This window comes from Panicum virgatum, chromosome 8N (assembly GCF_016808335.1).
Source record: "Panicum virgatum strain AP13 chromosome 8N, P.virgatum_v5, whole genome shotgun sequence".
NCBI classification, from domain to species: Eukaryota; Viridiplantae; Streptophyta; class Magnoliopsida; order Poales; family Poaceae; genus Panicum; species Panicum virgatum.
Window position 1 is genome coordinate 47,074,562 of NC_053152.1, and position 25,664 is coordinate 47,100,225.

Genomic DNA, 25,664 nt, shown 5'->3' on the forward strand with positions numbered 1-25,664 from the left:
ATAGTCGTCGTTTTGTTTTTAGCTACACCTACTTCACGGGAACAGAATAACAGAGATCACAATTGCTGGAATAGCTCAGTTGGCCAGAGCGTGTGGCTGTTAACCACAAGGTCGGAGGTTCAAGCCCTCCTTCTAGTGAATTTTTTAATTATTTTTTCGAAAACAAATAAAGCCAGCATTATTTTTTACTTTTTCCAAATTAATAAAGTCAGAAATATTTTTTCAAATTAATAAATCCTGCATTATTTTTTATTTTTTCCAAATTAATAAAGTCAGAAATATTTTTTCAAATTAAGAAAGTCAGCATTACTCTTTTACTGTTTCAAAGTAATAAAGTCATTTTTTATTAGAAGTCCTCTTGCTTTTCCTGCTGGTATAATAGATTTCAAATCAGCTGAAACAAATTAAAAGTAATAAAGTCAGCATTATTTTTTATTGTTTCAAAGTAATAAAGTCATTTTTGTATTCAGCATTATTTTTTATTGTTTCAAAGTAATAAAGTCATTTTTGTATTAGAAGACCTCTTGCCTTTCCTAGTGACATAGCAGATTTCAAATCAGCTGAAACAGATTAATAACTTGAGTTTGCTGCTCTTATCCAAATAGAGCGTCGCAGATTTCAGCAGACAGCAGCTCATGTGACCTTGGACCATACTAGCCTCAGCAAGAGACAAATCCTGATTATTGATCGTCACGTTCCAACTGCAATATGGTAGTCACAGTGACACATTCCAAGCGGCAGTGGTCACCAACGAGTTCACACAAAGCACTACATGCACTCTACGGGAAAGCACCTCCGGCACCCCCAGGCTCCAAGCTGAACTGAGTTTCCATCTGAAAAACGTTGTTCCGTTCATGCAATAAAATTCAGACACGGAGGAACCATTACGTTAAATCATCTGATCGTCAAATCAGTATGACAACCAGAGCTACTGCAATGACTCAATACAAAATCTGTAATGATCTAGTACAAGCACAAGCACCAGCACCAGCCAGATGCTATCATACCAAGAAAAAGAAAAAACCCGTACACACAAGTCCAGGGGTGGGACTGAAAGACAAGTGTAAGGATTTCTACCGTCAAGTGATCACATACAGATTCGCCACGTGAATGCGGGGTATGTCAACACATAACACGTGATGTACAGAGCGGGTGAGCACCTAAGTACAATCATCTACAATACCTAGATGTCTATAAATCAAGCAGTTAACTGGCAGATGAAGACTGCAGCTCAGCGCGGCCTGATGTCCTCATCAAGTCGTCGAAGCTGCTACGCTACTTCACCCTCTCAGCTATTGCTTCCTGAAATGGCATGCTCAGGTTATCAAGGGGGGAGACTGAAAGGAAACATCCTACATTCATCCTCCAACGACTTCATCAGGATATCGTAAATAAGAGACAAAATCCTGAAATTTACCTGATGGCCCAGGAGCTCCTTTGCGGCTGCTTGTTCCTTGTTGAGACACCTTCAGTGATCGTAGCTTAGCGGCAGAAGACCTGATCGTGTTGATCAGGGGCTGATTTGCATCATCCTCGCTGTCTTCATCTTCGCCATGGCCATGATGGTCAGAGGCACTGATAGACTCTTCGTCGCTAGAGTTGTGCCCATCATCATTAAAGAGTTTCTTCCCGCGTACATCTGGTACTTTTGGTACATCCGGTACATCTCTAACCTTTCTCGGTCGGCCCCGTCGCTTCACAGGCTTTTCCTCCTCCTCTGGATTCAGAGTAAGATATCGGCCACAATATATAGGAGAAGAGACAGGCAGAGTCAAAAAAAGAGGGAGTTCAACGCACCGTGCAAAACCTCATTCTTCGCATGTTTTTCACGTAGGTGCTCCACAAATGTAAAATATGGGTGCCAAGCACTTTGATCTCCATTCATATCTGCATCCTGAGTCCTCTTCTCTACATCTGCCAGGCTACATGCAAAAAGATAACTTAAAATTAAAGTTTTGAAGCAAGCGAAGCACAAGAAAGCATGCAGCCCAATGACATACATGTCTGGTATATCTGCCGATGGAAGTTTAGAAACAAATGGCAGAAGAGCAGCCTCGAGGAATGACAACTGATTTGGAAGGTCCGCAAAGGCAAAAGAGACACCATCTTGGATAATCTTCAAGATCTCAGACTTGTTTTTAGTGCGAGCTGCACCAACGTAGGACCCTGCCAGCCGACTAGCAAGATCTTGACATTCCGAATAAGACTTGCCAGTCAGGGTTTGATTTTCTCCATCATTAACATGGGTCATGTACCGTTCATATGCCTATATTGATGAAAAACATAGAATGGTTTACTCAAACAACCTCAAACATGAAAGCAAGATAAACCGGTGCACCTATAAAAGTAATATTCTTAAAATTTCAGTCAGCTAATATCTAAAAAATTGGAAACGATGAACCAAAAGTTAAAAAAAAACAGTAGTAAAACAAGCTAAAGGAGCCATAAGTACTCCCTCCAGTAAAATATAACGGGGCATCAATTTTCATTTCAGCAGCACTTTTATACGGTTCTAGACATAAGCTTGGGTGAAAACTTGTAGAGTTAGCCTACAGATATTCTGGGATGTCACTTTCTTTATGAGGAAGTACCTCATAGTCCAAGGTAATCAGTGTCGACATTCCAATGAGAGATTAACTAGCTAGTGCTTTCCTACTTCTGTTTTCCAGTTTTATAGATTACTAATGCACATCATTGACCTTGAAGATGCAGGATGAACTGAATTGTCCAAAACAGTTAGTACTCAATATTTCTTTGGGATACACTACTAATAACAAATAAATAATATAAGAGAGTAAATATCGTTGTTCATGCTGTGTACACACTACTAATAATTAATATTACCCCCATGTCTTATTAACATGTTACATATATTCTATATGCACTAGGAAATCGAATATTTACCCTTTTCAATGCCTCAAAAAACAGAGCTCCCTTATCGAAGTCTGCATTTTTCTTTAGAGAGGTAATTAGATGCTTGATTATCTCAGTTGTACTTGCTCCATGAGATGCATAGTGAGAAACAATCTCTGGACCTAGGTAGTCCTGCAAACAGAAAGGAACAATGGAATTTTACTTGTCTCTCAAGAAGAATCCAAAGCAACCAAGTTTTTTAAAGGTTAACATGGCAACATTGTACTAGGAAGTATATGGTGAGAATCTATCACCGGAAGAGAACGCAGTACAAACCTTTGGTACTGTATCAGCAAGCACTAGCTTCGTGGCTGCAATATTAACAGCATCCCTGTTTGCGTCTTCAATATATTCTTCATTGGCATCTTCATCTTCTGTTTCATCTGATGACACATACTTGGTCAATTTCACTTTTCAGTCATCAGCAACGGAAAAGATACATACTCTGCTAATATCATGAGAAAGCTGGTATTCGATACACTTATTAATAAAATTCAAAGCAGGAGTGTGACTAGCAACAAGACCTGATATGTTCAGCTGTTGTTCACAGAGTTTCCAGAACTTCTGAACCATATCTACTTGTGGGAGATAGCCCAAACTCTCTAGTCTTGTCGAAGAATATTTGGACTTTTTAAACAAGCACCACATTTCTGCAGTAATGATGCAGACCTAAAAGCAAAGAAAACAAATAAGTCAATTAGCCCAATGTAACCATGGAGGCATACCAACATGCTCTTGATATTTTGAGCTCAGAATTCAGAAGTCTTACTCTGCAAGAAAGTACAGTGGTGCTCCTCCCCTCTTTTTGATAAGTAGGCAGGACCACCAAATAATAATAGAGTTGATCAAAAAGTGAGCTTTGCTTGGAAAAAAGTTCATCAATAGATGTTTCAGACGGGTTTTCACCATCGATCGCATGAAGGCACCATGCTACCTGAAGGTACATATTGAGGAGGAGAAAGCTCTTCACCTGAAAATCATGAAAACAAACTCAATATGCTAGCAACAGCTGATTGTACTGAAAAGATAAGAGTGCTAAAACTCAAAAATGAAAGGGTTCGTACCTCATTATCCATCTCTCTTAGATGACTGAGGATTCGGTACATGTCGTCAAATAAACTCTCATTTTTAACAGGTTTTGACAGCTGAAGTTCATAAAGCCGCTTCAAATTAACCAAGAGGGAGTACTCATCATCACCAGCCTGTAATGCCAATCGTATCATATTATGTTCATGACTTTGGCACAGACAAAAAAAAAAGGACACGAATAAGACATACCTCTACTTCCTTGATTGCAGTTTTGACTTTCAAAACCAACTCATCCTCGAGATTTTTAAGTTTATTTTCAGCATAGTCTTTAAGATCAGCCTGGCAATCAGTGCAACAGAAAGTAATTGCCTTGATGCAAGATCTCAGCGCGTCCTTCTCTCCATGTTTGAAGAAGGCATCAGTGATGAGATCTATGGCTGCCTTGAAATGCTGAGGGAAGATATTCAAAAAATTGTTATAACAAGTTCAACAGCAAGTGTAAGCAGAAGATATAACTTTAGCTACTGACCTTCTCTTGTCTCTTGAATGAATACATCTCAAGTTTCAAAAGGACCATCATATCAACTAGGGGTGATATCTTAGCTTTGTCAGACATGTATTTTCTTAAAAGATGTGGATACCTTGTCAACAAGGCACTTGTTATTTCACGCTTGCTATTTTCCAATGTTTCCTGCAATACTTTTATGCCTCAGTAATAACAGTAGAAAATTTTGAATAAAAACAAAAGTGTAAATTGTTCAAAAGAAAAGTATTTATGACATGAGCAACATCTAATCAAGACTTGATTAGGAAGAATCTGAAAATAACACAGATAGAAGCTGAAGCAGTCAAGGGGATAAGGGACAAAAGAAAGAAATTTAACACAGATTTGTAGGACCTAGATGATTTTAGGAACTAAAATGATTTCCCCCAGAGATCAGAACATAGAAGTTTGAATTCAACAAATTAGCTAATCTGTCTTCTGTTTAAAAAATCAGCTGATCCAAGGATGTCTGCCTATTTAGAATAGTTTGGGTTCCTTCCAGTAAGTAGTAGACAGCTAGCATTAGCAGTTAACAACAGTCACTATAATCCCACCAAGACATAACTGGATCAGACTGTTCATGTTGGTTACTATGGGTTGGGATTGGTTAGTAGAACTGTACACCCATTAAACCAGGGTTGCATGTTGAACTGAAATCATAGGGGCCCTGTTTGCTTGTAACTAGCGCATGTGCCAGCTCATTTGCACCACAGAAGCAGCACAATCCAATCCTAAACCCAGCTCAGACTGACAGTTCAGTTCACAACCAAACTGGCTAACCCAGAACTCCCCTAAAAATAACAGGAAGAGCTAATTAACACTAAAAACATCCTGAAGTCCAGAAAATTAGCTCACAAGTGCATTTTTACAGAATAATACAATAAAGGTTACCAAAATAATAATCACTATTCAACAATCAAAAGGAATATTTTATTATGCAACCAAATTTAGGATATTGTTAGCATTCAATAAACTTCAATTACATCCCAAGCTGGAACTGAAATAAAAATCAACTGTCCAATTACAACACTAATCAGGCAGTGTGAGAAATGTTAAAATGGAACTAAATTATGATACCGCAGAAATGAACTAAACACCTTTTGGCCTTTATTATAGTACAACTTTCTGTTGTCCATTGCAGGAATTATTCTTTCCCCAACAGCCTTCTTTGCAGAGGCGTGCAGCATTCGAACTAGGTTTGTTCCATCCATATCAGTAAGCTCAATTCCTGGATTTTCATCAAGAAGCACAGAGATCATACACCTCCAGTCCTATAAATCATGATATTTAAGTTCTATCAGTAATGGCTCACTCACAACAATATATGATAAATCTTTCAAGAATAAATCTAATCGAATTTGAGGAGCATACTCTCATGGCCTTCATGTCATCCCAAATATCATCAATGACGTATGAACTAAGGATCGGGTCATCTGAAAATTCTCTAAGGATTTGCAGCATTCGGCCAATATGAACCTCAGAGGGTTCATTTTCCCCATCTGGAAAGCATATAATTAATAACTAAACTGACCAAGGAGTTTGATAGGTATTGGCAATTTGTCACATGAAAGTAGAATGCTTGCACAGGAAAGTACCTCTAGCTCCAGGCTGAGATGTCTTGATGTTTTGCGCTATTAGGTGATCATAAACTAATTCACCTATCGCACGCCTGATCATCGGAGGCTCATCAATGAGCAAATCATATAGTGGGCCCAAATCATCATCACTCAACAGCTGATGCCTGAAAACAAAAGGAACAATATTTTGGGAACCAAAAGGCTGCATTCTCCTGTTACCTTGTGTGAGATGATTAATGGATTTGTTTAGCAAATAGGATAAGTGACTCTTAGTCATATTCGGCCAGATAAATCTTATGCAACATGCCAAGCATATGTACGTACTGAGAACTTCCTGAAGAGTGATCACTTCAGTGTCACTCTCCAACCCAAAGGTCTAAACTCTGAAGCCTAAATATTGTTTACACTTCATTTGCTACAATGAAATTAATGCTGACTAGAACTAAATTGTACCCTTTTTCATAAGCATCACGCTACTGCCATTTGAGCACACAAATTAAGCATGAATGCATGATAGAAATCCATATTAACAAAGGCTACAGATTCCAAAACCTGACACTTTTGCTAGGCGGAGTTTTCGAATCTAGCACATGAATGTTAAGGCAAAATAGTTAAGCATGCCTTGCAGCGAACTGGATAAGAACGGTAAAAAAGCATATCTTGCCTAAACGCACCTCAGTAATTGCTTGATGAGTCCTATAGCTGACACAGCTACTGAAACATCAATATCATCAGCAAGCTGGATCATCCTGGTGTAAAACCTCTCAGTGAAGAGACCAAGGGAAGGTATGTTGGCTTCCACTTCATACAGACTTTGCAAGGCAAGAATGGAAGTCCTTCTAACTCCAGCATTCTACAACAATGAAAAGAACAAAATAAAGATTGTAAGTCTTCATTGTCAGACTCAGTAGAATTTCTAATGATGTAAAAAATGAATGAACTAAAATATTTCTTACCTTGTCATTTAGTGTCCACCCAAGATACTTCAGATATATATCTTGCAAAAAAAGTGATGGATATGAGACAACCCAAATACCAAGGGATTTGATACATGACATCCGGATCTCAGGATCAACATCACGATAACGGTGCATGAATAACCTACAAGTGGTAAAGAAAATTTCAGCAGCCAACTAGGCTAACATGAATGTACATACATGACATCAAATGCAAGTGAGTTTATTTGGGTGCGTGTGAAATCACAAAATGTAGTAAAATTCAATATGTACACTGAAGTACAAGTGCATATATGATTTGTAAAAGGTCTCACCCATTGAATATCTTCCGCATCAAATCCTCCAAGTATGTAATGTTTTCATGAGTAAGAGCTAATCTGTTGTTGAGAGATTCAATAAGTGGTCCATCGCTCTGCTTCTTCTTCTCTGCATTCAATTGCCTCTGAGTAGTCTCGCGTTGTCCACTAAGAGTCTTAGCAACAGATATGAATGATGTTACAAGCTGGAGCCCGACCAATGAAGCTACTTGACGATATACTCTTGGAGGAGTACTAAAAGGTACCAAATCAACATGTTACATGCGTGCATACAACAGAATGAAAAACAAACGTGGACAGTGAGCCTAAATTACCATGATAAAGCAACCACATAATCCTTGACCTTTTGAAATAAGGTATCATCAAACAGTGGGCCATTCTGACATTCAAGGACTAAGCTATCCCAAAAGGTAACCAGATTCTCCTTGAAGTGTTTAAGGTCCTTCTGTTTTGTGCTATAATTATCTTCCACCAGACCCTATTTTGAGTTAAGGTCTCACAAATTGCTCAAGAAGTCAAGAGAAACATATGCTAATTTGACTTCAGGGCAACATATACAATAATGATGCACTGAGTATGAACATTGGACAACCTATAAGATTACAGATAATCATTCTCTGTTCACTCTTCTGAACAGGTCAAAAAAGGATACTTTTCGAGCTAGATCAACAAGGGACAATACAATGTCATCAACGTCTGACTCACGAAGGTAGTCTGGATAAATCTCATGCTTGGCACCACAAGCCTGCAAGTCTCAAGTTTGCAGCATACATGAACATAAGATGGCTCTTTCCTTAGTGAATGCAGCAGGAATAAAAACTATACCAAGTGCTAGTATTACCTCAAATAGCATGGCTAATATTTGAAACATCACCGAATTTTTGTTTGATTCATAATCCTCAACCAACTTTTTGACAGCATGGCTGATCAGCCTGCCATTGTGTTTGATAATATCTGCAGGTTGCGAGATTGTAAGAATTAAGAAAGTTTAGCACAGAGAAACGATGATATATTTACTTCAAGAGAATTTAGTTCAGGCATGTCCTGATACTATCCCTTAAATGCTTAAATAGTGACTACCTAACAGTTCCGTTAAAGCTATCGTCCTACAAGCAATCAGATGTTTGAATGAGGAGAGGAAGAATTAGGGCAAGAACCATATCGGATGGGGTCGCCCATGTCCTCAGAAATCTCAACTCCTTGTCTCTAACACATCCAAGGGGGCTACCTTTTTTTGTCAACCATGTGTCATTATTCTTTCGCACTCAAAATCAATGTCACTAATTTCTAGTTTCACTACTGAACATGAGTGTCAGAACAAGAAAGAGTGTGCAAATTGTACACCTTTACACCCAGGAACATAGCATTGCCTAGCAAATGGACCCCAATGGCCTACAAAATTTCACAAAACTAACTAGGCATCACATAGTCACATAGTTCACCAAAGTATACTAATCCAGCATCAGGCAAAGCTGAGGAACCAACAATTCACCACTGAGAGTCAATGAGCCTCCCGTGCAGCGCAAGAAGCCACTGCGTTGGCAGTTGGCACAAACCATAAACTCAAACTGTAGTACAAGTGTACAACAGCAGGGCGCCTAGTTTTTCCTGAACCCAGCAGCTAAGCTAAACCCTATCAGAACCTTGGGGACCCGCGCAATTCAGGAAAATCACAGAGATAGACGGCAGCAGACCGATGAGTGGCTGGTCCTCCAGAGACGCCGCGCCGGCGGCCGAGGCGGCGCGCTTCCGCTTGGAGTGGGGCGGCGCGAGCCCTGCCGCGTCGGCCTCCTCCACGAAGTCCGCGTGGTCCTCCTCCCGCGGCTTCGGCGGGCGCCCGCGCTTCTGCAGCACGACCACACCAAAACAAAAGGAAATTCAGCAGGCGCTCGCCGGAATCCGAGCAAACAAGGGTTCCAGAAAGGAAGCCAGCGGGACGGAGGCATACCGAGCGGCGCAGGGTGGCGAGCGTCTCCTCCATCGGGGGTTCCGGATCTACTGGCGCCGGACGAGCGAACCCTAGGAAGGAGATTTTGGGGCGCGTTTGCGAGGGAAATGGAAATAGGAAGAGAGGAAGGAGTCTTTTATCTGCATTTGCGACTATATATCATTAAAATGTTGAAATATACTTGTGAAATTTTTTATCTATGTACCTTTTTATTCAAATATTGTTAAAATATAATAGTAGAAGAACCATAACTAGTAGGAATCTACCAGGCAAAATGCTCATATTATCCCTATCTATTTGGTTCCTTCCTATAGCATGTATACCGGACCACTCGTTTCTCCGTCTTCTCCGTCTGCTGCCGCTTGCCGGGCGACATGGGGTCCTATCGTCCTTGTGCTAACTCAGACAGCGGTGGCGCGATGCTGATCAGAACCGCATCGTCGGGCGATCCCATCTAGGCGGCAAGGTCGGCGGCTAGGACGTGGCCGACAGCCAGGTTGGAGAGGTCGGCGCGACATATAGGACAGATCGCTGTATACCTCCACCATTGCCTTAAGCGTTCTGCGTTCGAAAGCAGGAATAGATCGATATAGCAATTATTACAAGTTCATCTCGCATCGATCGACCAGCACAAGCTAGATCGGTAAAAGCTTAATTCCGCCGAGTAAAAACAAAACAAAAATCAAAAATTGAGGAGTGTCTTACTCATCTTCTTCATCAGTCCAGAGATCCTGAGTGGCGTCAGGTTCATGGTGCCGTTGTCGGCGCCCGCTGGTGGTGCTGTTGCTGGCAACCGGGCTGGACCATGTTGCCACCCCGCGCCAGCATGCTGCCGTCGACGCCGAGTAGGAACAAGCCCCATGCCGGCGAGGATCATGCCTGCGCGCACTGGCTGACATCACCTGATCAACGCCATCGCCAAGGTGCGCGGGACCAGCTGCCACGCCGTGGCCGAGGCGGGCCGAGCTCCCACTGTCCATCCGCACCCCTGTGCTCGAGGTTCTGAGGTAGATCGGAGGAATTGTGGAGGTCCTAGTAAATTTTTTTTTCTTGGAGAAAAAAGAGGGAGGAACAGGCAGTAGAAAATTTAAAGAGAGAGGAGCTTCTTGCTAGTATTGGAACAGGCAGTAGAAAAATTTGGAGAGAGAGAGGATATTCTTGCTGATAATACAAATAAATAATTCTGAAAGGAAGAGGCGGGTCCGAATGGAAAGGCAAGGGGCAGGAGGGAACGGGAGGACTGAGAAGTGGGAACGCGTAAACATCTCAAGCCCGTCTTCCAACTGTGGATACGGAGACTCGGAAGGAACTGAAGTTTTTATTAAACTTCTCGTGCATTATTTCCAGCATACCGACTGGTTTGTGGGAAATAAAATGAATATACATACGACTCGCAAAAAGAAAGATTCAGCACGATTTATTAGCTAAACTGGAGGGTCTATTTTTTTAATCCAATACACGTAATATATAAATACAAATTAATTAAGAACGTGTACTGAACAGCAGTTGTCGTGTTGATATGTACATCCATGTGGTAAGGCAACTAGCCTACATCAGCGTGTACCAGGTACCACGTAAATCTACCACCTCAGATTTACACCAATTACACTAAATAAAGCTTCCCTCAAAAAAATATACTAAACGAAGCTAATTTACAAAAGCTTTCTGAATTTCACCCTCTTGCTGTGCTGGTTTCAGTTCTCGTTTCTTGCAAGTAGCGGCACGCTGCTCTCAGTTGGCGAGCCAGGGACGAAGGGGACGAAGCCGCGGCCGCCAAACACAGGTCGCATGAAGCCGTCGTCAAACTTGCGCCAGTAATGGTGGACTGACCGTGATGGGCTCGTGAGGAGCAGGCGGAGGCTTGACGGGCGGCGGAGGCTTATGCCGTTCTCAAGACCTGGATGACCAGGATTGTTCGCAGCCAGATGCTCAAGGAAGGACTTTGGGCTGGACGGTTCGGAAAGAGCGCTTGGTTCCCTGGATAGGTGCCTTGGCGGAATCAAGAGCCTGATAAGTGGCTTGGTCAGTAGTCCAAAGACCTGAATGATCAGAAAATGATTGTTCAGAACCAGGTTAGGAATAAAATTTTGGATTGTTCATGTTCTTGTGCTTGCAGTAACCTGTGGGCATGTTATATCAGCTTGAAACAGTCGCATGTTATACTATGTGTCTGTAGTAACCTGTGGGCATTGAAGTTTGAGAAAGAGCTTACAATGGTGCTGAAAAAAACAACACTTATTGTGCTGGTGATCATGATTGCATTGCTAGGTTGCTGAGTATGGCCTGATCTTGTGAACTGCAAATTAGGAAACCACTGGTTGGATCAAAGCATGAGATGGCAGACAAATAAACCATTAATGTCCCAGGCTTTTTCATCAGGAATATAAAACAAGACAAGCAAAGAAAACCAATCTTTCAGACAGAAACTTAATTCATAAACAAGACACCTAGACACCTGCGTGTGACTTGTCAGAAACGCGCACATGACATGGGAATAAATTGGGGCTCGATATATATGACATAGTTAATGGATAAATAAAGATTTCATTTTTTGAAAGAATTACCTTTCAGTAGAACAATGACAGCTATAAAGTGTTGTACTTAACCACATGTAAATTCTATGGACATAGACATGCTTGTATAGCATGTTTTGGCTTATAAATGGTTATGCAAAAATAACTATTTTGCTGATGTTAATCAATGATAAATAGCAACTATATTCAAGTTCTGGAGTTCTAACTTCTATTTTCATACTCAAATAGAAGTTTCAGTATGAAAATATACTAGCCCATGATGTCCATGTCAGTTTTCCAAAAGAAGACTAGCTCAACGGTCTGAATCCTAGTTTTTTTCTAAAAGAAGATATGGCTTGCATTAATGCAACGTTTGTTTATTTGTTTTTTGAAACAGAGTCCTAGTTAAGCCAACCAATTACAATGCCACAACATAATAATGATCTAGTAAATGGTATGCATTAATTGTCATACCAAATCAAAACTGGTAAAACTTCATGACTATACCATAGCAGACATGAATTTCCATGTCAGCTCAAATCAAACAGATCAAACACAAAATTTACCTTATTGTAAGCCAATGCAATGGACACGGCACCTCTCATGAGCCCCGCCCACCAAACAATTACCTGAACGACCAATATCATGCAAGGATTAAGGAACATAACAACTGCTTCAGGAGGACAAAAGAAGTCTACAATGTTGCTCAGTTAAAGACTCACTTGCTGCTTAAAAGATATCTTTCCTTCTGGAGTTTTTTTGGTCAAATTTGATAGAAGGGATAGTGGGAAAACAAAAGCAGCTCTTGCAACCAACACCAAGGCTAAAATGGTGGAGCTCAAGGCAACAGACTTTACTGGGCTGCAAATCACAGAAAATGTGACAAGTTTCAAAAAATAATATTCTACTTGAGCAATGGAGAAAGAAAGAGACGAGAGCAAACCTGTAAGTTTGACCGACAATCTTCCACTTCTCTATATCCAATGCATCCATGCCAACATAGAGAAATAGAAAAGTCTCAGCGATAAATGATAACGTCGCAAAGGCATGCCTGTTTTCCATCCAAATGTACATTAGTAAAAGCATAAGCATAGTGAACAATACAAGTCCAAACCATCCAAGTTAATCAAACTCAAACACAAATGTCCACATAGGGAAACAAAGAAGCTACTTACTTGGTTGTGACCCTGGAACTTTCTGTTACATTATGCCAGGTATAGTGTGACATTACGATACCACAGAAGAACACTGTGAGGATTCCACTCAAATCAAGCAACTGCCACACGAAGTAACCGATTAATAACAATTAAGGCTGTATTTAGCTGTTTTCTTTTAAAAAAATATGCAATATCTACAGTGGGTTAATAGTACAAGCCTACAGGGTGCTCACTTCAGCTAGCATGTATGACAAGTAAGCCATCAGCATCATAATGGAAACTTCACGATCTGTCGAATGCCTGGGGTACATGTCAAATCAGAGGAATAAGTAGTGTTACTCCCATCAATTTGAAGTAAGCAAAACATTTGTTGTGTCAAGTATCAACCTGCCAAAGTACAGCTTCTTGATGATATAAGCACTGAGAAGTCCAGCCTGCAGTCATAACATACTTAGTGTAAAGAAAGTTTCAGCAAAGATAAAGGCTGGAGCAGGAAACAACTTACGGCTACTCCAAGAATGGTGCTGGTGCTGAACAAATAAAGGAAGCTGCCAATAAATTTTAGTAATTTGGCGGTATTAATATCGCCAAGATCGAAGTTCTGGATTGCATTGAACAGCACAACTGATGTCGCATCATTGACAACACCTTCACCAAACACTAAACTGTACAAGAAGGGTGTCTCATCCTGGCTTAACACCTGCAATGTGCATACAGAGTCCGTTGCCGAGAATATTGCCCCAAGTGCTGAAATTTCAGATATACCGGTCAGAAAGCAAGAAATAGTATATACAAGCAACATAAGTGCCCATACTTTGGCAAAAAAAAAAACTGACCAAGATAGTCTCCAAGCTCGAGTGCACCAATATCAAGCCTTGATATTAGTCCTAGAGCACCTGTGAACAAACAAGCGAGTGAGGCAGATAGAAACTGACATACAAGGTAGAAATGAAATTTGGGAGAAAACCTACCAAGAGATATTATAGTGAAAGAGATCAAGGTCCCAACTACACCGAATAGTGTAATAGTAATGAAATTACGGAAGAACTGTTTCTTCTTTACTTGGAACCTGGTTAAGGAAAAGAACAAAGGAAGGAGAATTGTGAACCTAGGTTCTTAGTTTTTAGTCCCAGATATACAGTAAATTTCACAGGATACAACACCCAAGCTCAACGTCAAATATTCAGTGAAACAATTGCTGATTTATTCAATAGAACCATAGTAGCTTTGCTACAGAAATGTTTAAATGAGGGCATCTTTTTTTGGATTTTTAGTTAAAGCAAAGTTCCAAACAAAAAAAAACCTCTATCCAAAAAGGTCCTGAAAATATAGAGAACCAAATGGATGTAATGATTATATGTGTAAGCAAAAAAACATATGATGAGTGCTCTGCGTGTAAGTAAGATGGGGGAGGGGCGGGGGCAATTCCAAGCAGGCATGGCAACAGCAACAACGCTCTTCAACAACAATTTCTTAAAACTACAACAGTTTTTGTAACCGCAACTCAACTTCCAGTTGACAGGCTCTTCTTTCTTTCTTTTATTATGTTGCAAGAAAAAGAAAAAATGTTAAACTATTCCAACAATAAACATTAGCGCCACAAAACTAGTACTTAGCATCAATTGCACAGACGCCATACCCTGCATTAAATATGATCGGAGGCAGCAGGTATATGAAGAAGAGATCCTCGCTGAACATCAGCACGCGCGAGTGCTTCCCGCTCGACGCGAACAGGACGACCGCTCCCGTCCCCAGCCCCTGCAATCCGCGAACAGAGCGCACAACACACAATCAACCTGAATTCCCCACAGAAACCACACAACAGAGGCTACGACGGGGCGGCGGTGCCGCCGAGCTCGGCTCGACTCACGATGAAGAGCGCGGTGGTGGACTCGTTCATCCAGCGGTTCTCCTCGAGCAGGTGCCCCACGATGATGCAGACGCACATGAGCGCCACGAACAGCCCCACCGCCGGGATGGAGGCGTAGTCCGCCGGCGGGTCGCCCAGCGCCGCCGCCATCCCCGCCGCGGCCCCGAGCCCCACCATCCCTCGCCTCCCTCGCAGCCCCACCACCAATCACCCACCCCAACCCTAGCAGTCCCCTCGCCAAGCCACCACCGCCCAACACAGCCCCCCTCGCCGCACCTGATTCCGCCCTCGCTTCCAAGCGACGCACCCCGCAGCAACCCGCTAGGCCGGGGGGGGGGGGGGGGGGGGAGGAAGGTCCGACCCACCACGAATCCTGTACGAGGAATAGCAGCGGACCCGCTAGCTAGGGCGCCGGAATTGACGGCAGGCGGCGCCGATGGTCCAACGCGGAGGGAATCTGCGGGGCGGCCACGGAGATTCGGGCTGCGGTGGCGGGATCCGGAGGGAATCTCGGCGTCGCGATCTTGTGTTTCTTTATCGTGGCTGTGCTCGGCCACGCACTCGCGCTCAACTCCGTTCTCCTTGACGGGAGGGTTGCTGCTGATGTTGCTGTGGTGTGGGTTGATCTGGATTTGGGAGAGGGCACGGGGCACAGCGAAAGGTCCCGCAGGTTGATCTGCCATGAGGATCAAGGCACTGCCTAGGATCTTGCAGTTGCAGCCTATTTAAGGATGGATTCGGGTGTTTATTCGAATGTCAGATTTTTTGTTATTTTTCTTCGATTATGAACAAATAAGATATAGAATTTACTATGTAAATTCATAGCCTTGTATTTAACATTGATCTTGTAAAGATTCATAAAAACTAAACCTCAAATTTATCATATATATTCTCAAATAATAGATATAAAAATTCGAATACGGATCGGATACAGATTCGAATCTTTTTTCACCTTTTTAATTGTAGGGAGCAAATAATACATAAAAAATCTATACAAAATTTTATTCTTATATGTAATAATATGCTTGATAATATAAAAAAAATAGCATAAAATTTTAAGAATATCTATTTTAAAATATTAAATTTGTTCTAAGAATTCGGATGTCTAGATCCATCCTTAAGCCTATTCCAAGTTCCATCAGGAGAGCCATTCCAATCGCAAACCAGATGGCCACTCGCTCTGTGGCTCGTGCAACGTTCAGGGCTTCAGGCTTCTGCTCTGGTGATTTGAGGCCGTGTTCTGCACTGTTTAGTTTCTCTGAATATTCTGAATGTTGTGGCAGCACCTGAAACTCGGGACTGATGCTTCAGCTTTCATTCCCCATAGATTTACTTTGTTGCTGCAAGTGCGAGTTATCAGAACTCGGTTTTTTCAAAGATCAGAGTTGACGTAGGTCACTCATGGATGACTTGTCAATGTGGTGAGCTGATGCAGAAAAGCAGAGGCAATGTCGGCTACTTGCTTATTCATGTGTCAAAGAAAAAGATTCCTCTGGGTCTGGGAATTCCACTACAATCCATCCCTGTGTGTTGGAACATTTTCAGTGAGATTCCGCATAGGAACTCGAGTTCACCCTCGTTCCCCTTTCTTTTTCCTTGTCACTGCAGCCTGTTTCATAGAAAAACAATGTGCACTTCTTCTTCAAAAAAAAAATGTGAGATTCCGCATAGGAACTCGAGTTCACCCTCGTTCCCCTTTCTTTTTCCTTGTCACTGCAGCCTGTTTCATAGAAAAACAATGTGCACTTCTTCTTCAAAAAAAAAATAATGTGCCATTCTGTAGAGTACTCTTAAAAACAAATAAAGAAAAAAAAACATTCAAAGTTTAATATAGCACTCGTTCATTGATTGCTTGGTTTCCTGCTGGCTGCAGTTCCACGGATGGAGTTGCAGTTTACAAGTGCGAGGAGATCAGAACATACCAAAGTATGCAGGCAGCTTATTTCTTCTACCGGGCCATGGTTAAATATTTAACTGAAGGGTTGGTAACTTTGGTGCCGCAAGCAGATTGAACAACGGACACTCTGAAGTTATTTCCAGACTTCCAGGTAACAAGTCTGAATCCCCGGACAAGCAGCACGTTCTTTCGATTTCATGGCGCTGAACATACTTGTCCTGTTAACATCCGAGTAATTTACTGGATCACAGAAGCAAGTAGGGGTCCATCCGCGTCCTTATGCTTTAATTCACATGGGCAACTGTAGCTACATTGAATGCCCTTTTCGTCGGATCATGCACGAAGACAGATCGAGGGAGTAGGGAGGTGGAGGGGTGAGCTGTTGCAAGCAAAAAAAGAGGAGGAAGCGAGATTGGATGCAAGAGGAAGCATTATAAGTTCAGAGCTGAGGAAGATCGAGAGCATGTGCTGCTGTGGTCTGGAGCGGCAGTTGCTATGCTGTTAGGTGGAGAGGAAAGGACGTTGGAGAAGAGGATCACGGCTTGCTGTGTGCTGCAGTGCTTCTTCGGGTGGAACAAATGGCAGAGAAGGTCTAAAATTTAGACCCGAATGAAACATTTGGGCCTAAATTTGATCTAAAAAATTGAATTAAGCTCATAAAATTTGGTGCAAATGATTTAGATTATATGTAGAATCCAATCTATTATCTTATCTTATTATTTGGCCAACAAATGGAGCCTCCACGTTCGCTCTCAAGGTCTAGAAAATACCACGTTAATCAGAGAAAAAAAGAAAAATAAAATTACCCACCACTGTCATTACATTAAATATTAGACCAAAATATCCTTAAACATAAATAAATATAACCCACCTTTGCGATTAGATAAATAATTAAATCCAAAACATAAGAGTTTTGGTATGCTACGAGCTACCCTTACACATAAATAAATATAACACACCATTACCATTAAATAAATACTTAAATCCAAAACATAACAACTTTGGTATATGCTACGAGCTATGAGTACCAAATAGAGATAAAGAGATAAGAAATAGAATGATGTGATATATTTAGTGTTGCAGTGTCTTAAAAGAGGGGGGGATCCCAAAGGGAATGCCATGAGAGCTCCAACGCCCATGTCAAGGAGGAATATATTGATTCATGAGGCGACGCCAGAGGATGATGAGGAGCAGCAATGAAATTAAAGCCGCTGCTATGGGCATCCATTGTGATGATGATGACTCTCCAACCTCAGCAAGAATCATGAGTTCATCATCTAAATACCAAGCACATAGACATGCAGTAGAAGCACGACCTCAAAAGTCTCGACCTTCCACCACAGCACTGTTGTATATGTCAATGCACCTATTGTCGCAAATGGACTTAAGGAGCATTAACAGATCGAGAACCTGTTGTCATGGAGATGAGCATACTTCAAAAGTCTAAGCGCTGAGTTCATCAGCATCCACGGAGCAACACCATGTTGGTGGGTTGTGGACTCAATCTATATTCCACACACCATTACACCAAGCGCGACGTGCTGGCCTACAGGTCCAAAAACATCGCAAGAACAATAGTTTGGTGGAGTGAGGGCAAGCTACAACATCAAAATAGTTGTGCAGATGATCTCCACCTTCACTCTCAGAGCTTATAAATTACTCATATTAATCGAAAAAATAGAAATTACCCCACTACCGTTCCGATAAAAATTAATGTAAAATATCTTACGCCCAAATAAAAATATATCCAAGGGCCATTATGAAAATTTAATCTAAAATATCATTCATCTATGTACGAATTAGAAACACATACTATTAATTAGAAAATTAAATAATAAACAATTATTCAATCAGACTATAAGGAAAATAAAAATATTTATGAAGAATAGTAGTAAAACTTAATCAGGCAAGATCTTAGTATTTGGCCAACAAAAGGAATCTCCATGATCTCTCTCAAGGCCCAAAAATTACCATGTTAATCATAGAAATTAGAAAAAATAACAACTTTTGGTTTTTATGGGTATGTTTGAGAATGATTTGTGATATGATGGCAACATAGATTATCATGTACATTTTAACGGAGTCATGATATAATATCCTATATATTAGATACGGCGAGATAGATCATGTACAAGTTTGAGTTCACCGGGTCTCCAAGAGATACAGTATATTTGAATGGATCAAAATAGAATGTCATATGTATTAGATATATAGCGAGATAGATCATGTCGTGTATTTGAATTGCCCAGGAGGACTCTAGGAGATATAACAAAACATCAAACATGGAAATAAATGACTACTTTACCATGTTGGAATAGAATCTATCAAACACTAGGTAATCATGAATCGTGATGCAAAGCAAGCAGATCATAACGGCAGGAAGAGCTTCCAAGGCCGGTTTCCCACGTGTCATACAGAGAGACACCGTCGCCATTGTCAGTGAGTCCGGCCGGTGATCGCGTCATATCAAATTTGCAGCTGCGAAAGTTGTACCGGGCAGCCAGCTCAGGCTTAAGAGGCAAACCATCACCCTCAAGGACTCTGGGAAGCTGACGTAGTAGCCATCGGATGCGAACAAGTTCTGGAGAAGCTAGCGTGATGACGAACCGCCAATGATGGAATCGGCCAATTCTCTCGAGCTCTCTAAAGGACGAAGAACTGCAAGGTGATATCTGATTAGGTTCCGTGCAACAAACAATGTGGAAGCAGAGTTTCAGCAAATAGACAGAAACATGTACTAGATCACTACTGGCAGCTAGCTTCTCCAACATCAATCAAGATTGGTGCAGGGATGAGATCATGAGAGAGAGAGAGTATTATTAGGATAACGTAACAATTAACCATGAGCGCAAGTGGCTAGCACAGGATCGGATCAAGGAGACGTTGCATTTTTTTAGGCTTCAAAGGCATCGATCAACGACTAAACGCGCGCGCAGTCATGCAGCTCCCTGAAGCATCTCCGCTCGCACAGGAAGTTGTGCGTTGGGCCCTAGCCAGCTATGCTAATTATTGCAGCATAAATAAGTTCAATATTCAAAACTCCAAAAGCCACGAGCAGTGAGTTACAACAGATACAGTCAAAGCCTCAAAGGTAAGCACGTTGGATCAAATGACCGGCACTTTTCAGTGTTTATCATGCATTTGTCTTTCTTGGATCTAATGAAAACATTATCTTTTCATGAACACCTCATGCTCACAACGTTGAAAATTCAGACTAATCTGATACATTTTCGTCGTCGCTCCGGCAGCATCTGCCTCTACCTACCCTGAATAACCAATGCATGGTAGCTTTGCTTATGCTGTCTTTTCAGTTGCAGGGCAAATGATATTTGCTGAGTGATTACTATACACTGTCATAAGCTACTACTCCAGAATAGTTAGTACTAACTCATACATATTATGTTGTTTAAGCAAGATCTCAAAAGGCCGGACAACAAGGCGCAGATTATTACCAAATATTCAATTAAGTTCCATTGGGTCAGTCTGAGGTATGCACATCAGAACTCATATTTTTTTGTTGTTACTACACAACTTATCTGTACCAACGGTATACAAGTTTATTCACATAATTAACTATTTCCCTAATTAAAATATAACCTTAATGAAAAGATACAAATCCAAAGTACAATAACATAACAGAAAGTATTAATCCAAGCAGGTGCGGAGGGCGCCGGCAGCGCAGGTGGCGCTGAGAAGAAGGTGATGGGGGTGGGGGTGGAGGTGGAGCCGGGAGGCGGAGGGGGCCGAGAGCGAGGAGACACCGGAACGCACGCGGATATAGGGGTGCCCATGCGGAGGAGGAGAAGAAGAGGGTGATTGGAGTAGGGGTAATACTGCCTACAAGTCAAAAAAAAAACATTTTGGCATTGACACAATCCTCATACTTTGATTTCTACAACTGTACACTTTAATGAAACTAAATAATTTTAAATTGACATTAAAAAACAAACTTACAACTATCTCAAAATGATATCTAATTCAAACCTAGAGGAGTTTAAAAAAAAATACAATTATTGATTCTCGAAACATTACTTTGAGTACGACTTTTATCTAAAAATATCAAAACAGTATAAAAGGTAAACTTTTATAAAATTACAAGTAAAAAAATTTACTTATATATATTAATATATCCACACTCAAAACCTCAAAATTATTTTGTAATCAACGTTAAAACAAAGAACAATCTCAAAACTTGAGGGAATATGAAAAATAAATCTAATTATTATATGGAGACAAATGACTCATCAAAATTGAGGTAACACTTTAACACATCTTGATTTTCCTAAAAACATATTTCTTTATGAGAGCCAAAATTAAAAAAAGGTTGTAACCTAATAGATACTTATATCTAGCCGCACGGGTAATAAATAGAAACAATTAGAAAAAGTAATGTTATAAATAGTAATATCTAGCCGCGCAAATGCGCGGGTGGCCTTCCTAGTTTGGATGACTCGTTAGTTTGTTTGTGACATAGCACCTACATGTTTAAATATTTCTTCTAACCAATAACAATTGTTGAACAATAAGTTGTCGCTTAATAATTTTTTAGCACCCATGTTTCTAGTGGGCTGAGTATGTTTTGGACATGATGAGCCAGATCAGTGTAGCAAAAAAAAAAATCAATAAGTGGTTTGTCTAATTTACTGCAATGACGAGAGGTGCTTTCTAGCTCTCAGCACAGTAACTTTTAGAAATTACTATTTTTGAGCGTTAATTTTAACTTTATCTCCTATAATCTATGGATTGTTGTACAAAATACATTATATATACTTTTCTGTGGACGAAAAAAACACAAAAGTGATAACGGAATGGAAAATACTTGCTGTGCATCGGAACCAAAATGTTATAGTTGTGATACTGTAGGATGTTTTTTTTTTTGTTTACAAAAATTTCGAAACCATCACAACCAAAAGCATTAGCACCAATTACAATTATATTTCCATTTACTAATATCCCTCACATCCTTTTGCCCTTCCATGTCAAACCAAAACAATAGACGAAGGGCCTCCAATAGTTACAATAGTCATGGACTATGAAGTTAACAAATACACCATCAAACACCCAGAAAACCACAAACAACCTTCAGAATCTTTCACCACTAAAACAAGTTATAATCAGAACTGTTCAATCGGTATTAATGTAAGGCTGCGTTAGGCTAGACATCCTTCTCCTGTGCTGATGTAACGGTGCTCTTTGAACTGGACGGGAGATGAAGCTTTCCCTCCGCCGAGGTGCTGATGCGGCTGTCGAGTCGATACTATTGCTGCTTATGTTGATCTGATCAGACTTCACTGGCAAGCACTTCATCTTGGGCACACTGGTTGAGAATGCTACTGACCTAGCCTTGGCTGCATTCTTGCAGCTGGAGTAGCTGAATGACTGGCTCCCACTCAGCTCAGCTGGATATCTATTCACTGACTTTGTCAGCCTCGGTTTACTGACAGAATGGCTTCCCGCACTATGTCTTTGCCGGCTGCACACTGTCGATGACATGAAGTGAGGTACTGAGCCATGAGAAACCCTGATCTTTGCCTTCTCAGTTGGGTGTGGGCTCTCCGTGGCATCAATGTGACTTACCACTAGAGTGCTTCTTGGTGACCCCTTCTCATCACTGAGAGCCTGATAAATAGATGAATTGAGCTTCTTCTTCTCTTCAAGCGAGATCTCTGCTCTCCTTATTTGCTCATTGAGATACTTTAGCTCTTCATCAGCATTACTTACTTCCTTGTCAAGCTCTGCGATCCGCTTCTGCTTAAGCATTTTCAGATCCTACATCATGGAAAGGCACAATCTTTAAATATAATGAAACTCTTGCAAATATGGTAACAATTGTTAGTTGCATTTGTATGCTTATTACTTCTGGAATGCCTCTATTTGATTCAATTGATCTTGCTCGTTTTGCAAAGCTCAGGGAACAGACTGTCTCGCCAACATCATCCTCGGAAGGGCTGATGTGCACCACCATTAGAACTTTTGAACCATCACCTGTTATTTAGAATAAGATTAATTTCAGATTATCATGATGGCAGGTTATAATGTTTCTGGAAAAGAAAAAGATCCAAACTGATATAAAGGATGTTCCTTACCAAGTGAATCACTGAGAATCTGGGTAAGCTTGCTGTTTCTGCGGGGCGAAAAAAAGGCGAGTATGAACATAAGCACTAATAGTAACTGAAATGTTAGATTCTTTTTCCCCCTAGCACACTTAGAAATTTATCTGATAAGTTAACTGAAGAAGTCAGCTGTTACCTGTAAGGAACATGACTTCTCTTTCTCCTAAGTGCAGCAATAACATCTCCAAGTGCTGATAGGGAGAGGTTTATGGCCTTTCCCTCATCCATTGTCAACCCAGATGCACCAGTCTTCAGCAACCGCTCGCTACCTCCAAGATCGATGAGCCAGAGCTTGCTGACTTCTTCAGTGGCTCCATGCCTTCTTATGGTAATCCTTGTCAAACTACACATAGACAGAGCTAAGGCACATAAAATTGGGTACCGTTCAAATTACCATACAGCTGTAACTGAAAGTTTGTGATTGAAACAGATTGTCAACCCACCAGTGCGACCGGCTCGAAGCATCATTGACATTTGTCCAAGATGTTGATCGGGCACGCCGTCCCCTGCAGTACCACTGGTTGGCTTTCTTCAGGTCTGGTATTGAGACATCAGTCAGCCCCTCAACTTCCACAGCACCGCTTTTAGTTGCTAGAATGCTGAGATTACTGAAGCATAGAAAGAAGTTGAACATCGTCATTTCCAGATTGAGAATTGGTAGTCTTTCTTCATAGTTTAAATTTGAGCATATAGTCTTACCATGATGTGCTACATTCCATTGGCCTGAATAGAGGCTGCCTTTGTGCCAACAAGTCCCTGAGACTCCCCAAGTAGACCTCAAGCATGCTTATGGAGAAAGAGTACGGGGATGAACTGTCTTCTGAAGCAAGAGAAAACAGTTCTTGAATAGCTCGAGGAACAATACCGAGCTTACCATCAGTTCCTTCCTGCAATCAGTTGTACCTTCATTTATCAGAACTTCCAGGAAAGGTGAGTGGAACACAGATTTGCCATAAGTTTAGCTCAAATCTATTCAGAACAAGCACCAACCAACCATTGTGTAGGTTTTGCCTGTCCCAGTCTGGCCATATGCAAGAATGCAGACATTGTGCCCGTCAAGTGCAGATCTGAGGATTGGTTTTACTTCTTGGAAAACATCCTCTGCATGGACCACACTGAAATGAATCATACTGCCGAAGAGAAAAATTGACAAAGTGAGTGAAAGATTACCCTGTGTTGACTCCTGATCAAAAACCCTATCAACACTGAACTCTTTTTTGATCCCCACTGACTTGACTGCAATCTTCTCTTGTTCGACAGTAACAGGTGATTTGGTCTTCAAATTGTTCGTTTGGACCAATGGCCGTACCCGGCAGAAGACTCTAATACTTCCTGAATTTTGGCCAAGCTCTGCGCTCAGATCCTTGGAAATTCAAGAAACAACAACTGCTATCTAGAATTGAAGACTGTACCTTTCAGGTCAATGAGCTTGTCGAGTGCCTCTCGTCTTCTCCGGTCAAGATGTCGCTGCCTTGATCGTAGAGCTGAAATCTCCTCTGAAACAACATGGGATTGAGATAACTGCATCAGGTCTTGATGCAAAGTCACCATCACTTGACACGCAACTCACAGAAAGTAAACTGATGCTGCTCCAACCTTGCAGAGCTGAGACGTCCTTGTCGTAGCCCACTACGATTTCCCCATTCGGGAGCTCCAAGCTCAATCTCTCCACTGGCACCATCACGTGGCCTCCCATGGCTTCGTTCTCCATGCAACGGAAAACAAGAGCTGTTCTTCCGAGTTCAGACAAGCTGATTGCTGATCAGAGAAGAAGCCTATTGAACATCTTCATCTGCTTTTTCCTCCCAATGGAACTGAAAAAAAAAGTACCTGTTATCAGCACAACTGTGTAGATGGAATCTGAAACGGTTCAGAGCAAGAAAAGAATGAGCACAGGATGACAGCAGAAGGAATCTATTCCTTCACTTTTCCATGATTAGCCTGCACTTCTGCAGGGCTGGAAGACAGCAAATCGGGTGCATGAAATGGAATCTTTACAGGCAAGAACGGTTAACAAACTTCCCCAATACCTTATGATTATTGCATCTTGGCCTTCTCTTGCCTCTCAATCTCCTTTAATGTAACCTCTGCAGGTAAAAAAAAAAAGAGAAACGGATTGTAGGAAGCATCAAGAAGAAGATTCCGTCTCAAGTGCAAGAAACATGAACAAGAGAATTTTGCATTGGTACCTCGAGAAGAATCTCCTGCTTCCTGAATTTGTTCTTGACTTGACCCAATGCCAGAGCAAGAACAGGTATGAAAGAGGAGGGCTGAAGGTGTGAGATAACAGGGAAGAGTAGAATTGGAGGAGTGAGCCAACAGCCAAGTAGAGAATCTCTGCAATGCAGCTAGCTCCTAATGATGGCGCCCCAAGACTTTTGCCCCTGATCTTTCTTGGATCTCGATGCCGAAAGTTGGGCTGTGCGAGTGGCAGCAATTACTAAAGTCCAAAAGCTCAGAGCTAATAGCTGTGAACAAAGATGAAGAAGAATCCTATCTCTCAAGCCACTGTAGTCCCTGCAATGGAGCAAGCAAAGCTATTCACCCTCCCCCAAAAAAGTGACATGCACCACACTGGGAAGCCTCGAAAGGGATCTTTGCAATATCACACTAGGGAAATCATCGATGGAAGGAGAAGTGCATGGATCAGAGAGAGAGAGAGAGAGAGAGAGAAAGAGAGCATGTGTCTGTGTCATTAGAATAGGTAGTATTCTTGTATTAGGAAAGCAGTTAGGTGGCGTGGAGGTTGCCTGGATTTAGAAGATCCAGGGAAGAGGCGTGGTGGGGATCAGGGAGCCGCAGGCCCCCACCACTCGTAGAAAACGAAGGC

At 41.4% G+C, this 25,664-nt stretch overlaps 3 protein-coding genes and 1 non-coding gene across 8 annotated transcripts; 1 reads left to right on the top strand and 3 right to left on the bottom strand.

Annotated features, from left to right (window-relative positions):
• Positions 1-64: 64 nt before the first annotated feature.
• TRNAN-GUU lies at positions 65-138 on the top strand. Its single transcript has one exon. It is a non-coding gene; the product is annotated as a tRNA-Asn (tRNA).
• A 731-nt stretch (positions 139-869) lies between these two features.
• On the bottom strand, positions 870-9,410 carry LOC120686151 (sister-chromatid cohesion protein 3-like). Of its 2 annotated transcripts, none has more exons than XM_039968325.1 (22): positions 9,285-9,410; positions 9,031-9,181; positions 8,178-8,290; positions 7,989-8,081; positions 7,651-7,814; positions 7,334-7,570; positions 7,020-7,164; positions 6,738-6,916; positions 6,082-6,227; positions 5,858-5,985; positions 5,584-5,757; positions 4,472-4,633; positions 4,192-4,392; positions 3,978-4,115; positions 3,683-3,883; positions 3,438-3,582; positions 3,190-3,296; positions 2,905-3,045; positions 2,001-2,266; positions 1,798-1,922; positions 1,418-1,714; positions 870-1,302 (listed from the first exon to the last, which is right to left on the bottom strand). In XM_039968325.1, exons 1-22 carry the CDS (start codon positions 9,315-9,317, stop codon positions 1,289-1,291), a joined length of 3,360 nt encoding a protein of 1,119 aa, XP_039824259.1. In that variant the 5' UTR covers positions 9,318-9,410; the 3' UTR covers positions 870-1,288. The 2 variants fall into 2 exon arrangements, with proteins under 2 accessions (XP_039824259.1, XP_039824258.1); XM_039968324.1 differs by having other exon boundaries at positions 1,418-1,717.
• Positions 9,411-10,723: 1,313 nt separating this feature from the next.
• Positions 10,724-15,507, bottom strand: LOC120686152 (sodium/hydrogen exchanger 2-like). 4 transcript variants are annotated; one of them, XM_039968327.1, is made up of 13 exons: positions 14,825-15,507; positions 14,594-14,712; positions 13,926-14,023; positions 13,791-13,850; positions 13,460-13,701; positions 13,342-13,388; positions 13,188-13,254; positions 12,973-13,073; positions 12,741-12,848; positions 12,520-12,658; positions 12,364-12,426; positions 11,497-11,580; positions 10,740-11,323 (listed from the first exon to the last, which is right to left on the bottom strand). In XM_039968327.1, the coding sequence occupies exons 1-13, from the start codon at positions 14,999-15,001 to the stop codon at positions 10,979-10,981; spliced, it is 1,650 nt and encodes a 549-aa protein (XP_039824261.1). In that variant the 5' UTR covers positions 15,002-15,507; the 3' UTR covers positions 10,740-10,978. The 4 variants fall into 4 exon arrangements, with proteins under 4 accessions (XP_039824260.1, XP_039824261.1, XP_039824263.1 ...); XM_039968329.1 differs by having other exon boundaries at positions 10,776-11,323; positions 11,405-11,580; positions 14,825-15,452; XM_039968326.1 differs by having other exon boundaries at positions 10,724-11,323; positions 13,791-14,023; positions 14,825-15,476.
• Positions 15,508-21,636: 6,129 nt separating this feature from the next.
• LOC120685432 (kinesin-like protein KIN-14O) lies at positions 21,637-25,543 on the bottom strand. Its single transcript, XM_039967357.1, has 12 exons — positions 25,024-25,543; positions 24,865-24,921; positions 24,431-24,648; positions 24,247-24,330; positions 24,005-24,166; positions 23,829-23,935; positions 23,534-23,721; positions 23,278-23,442; positions 22,971-23,177; positions 22,808-22,845; positions 22,579-22,706; positions 21,637-22,490 (listed from the first exon to the last, which is right to left on the bottom strand). The coding sequence occupies exons 3-12, from the start codon at positions 24,543-24,545 to the stop codon at positions 21,846-21,848; spliced, it is 1,839 nt and encodes a 612-aa protein (XP_039823291.1). The 5' UTR covers positions 24,546-24,648; positions 24,865-24,921; positions 25,024-25,543; the 3' UTR covers positions 21,637-21,845.
• Between the last annotated feature and the right edge of the window lie 121 nt (positions 25,544-25,664).

What these genes read in the sequence shown, in the direction of transcription:
- LOC120685432 (XM_039967357.1), bottom strand. Translation starts at nt 24,545, where the DNA reads ATGGAGAACGAAGCCATGGGAGGCCACGTGATGGTGCCAGTGGAGAGA. An exon ending in TGATCAGGAGTCAACACAGG is followed by an intron (nt 23,936 to 24,004) that starts GTAATCTTTCAC and finishes TGGTCCATGCAG; the next exon opens with AGGATGTTTTCCAAGAAGTA. An exon ending in CAAATAGAGGCATTCCAGAA is followed by an intron (nt 22,491 to 22,578) that starts GTAATAAGCATA and finishes TCCATGATGTAG; the next exon opens with GATCTGAAAATGCTTAAGCA.
- LOC120686151 (XM_039968324.1), bottom strand. Translation starts at nt 9,317, where the DNA reads ATGGAGGAGACGCTCGCCACCCTGCGCCGCTCG. An exon ending in TATTAGCCATGCTATTTGAG is followed by an intron (nt 8,082 to 8,177) that starts GTAATACTAGCA and finishes TGAGACTTGCAG; the next exon opens with GCTTGTGGTGCCAAGCATGA. An exon ending in CTCATCAAGCAATTACTGAG is followed by an intron (nt 6,228 to 6,737) that starts GTGCGTTTAGGC and finishes TTTTGTTTTCAG; the next exon opens with GCATCAGCTGTTGAGTGATG.
- LOC120686152 (XM_039968326.1), bottom strand. Translation starts at nt 15,001, where the DNA reads ATGGTGGGGCTCGGGGCCGCGGCGGGGATGGCGGCGGCGCTGGGCGAC. An exon ending in CCGATCATATTTAATGCAGG is followed by an intron (nt 14,024 to 14,593) that starts GTATGGCGTCTG and finishes TTCCTTAACCAG; the next exon opens with GTTCCAAGTAAAGAAGAAAC. An exon ending in TTGCATTGGCTTACAATAAG is followed by an intron (nt 11,581 to 12,363) that starts GTAAATTTTGTG and finishes CCTAATTTGCAG; the next exon opens with TTCACAAGATCAGGCCATAC.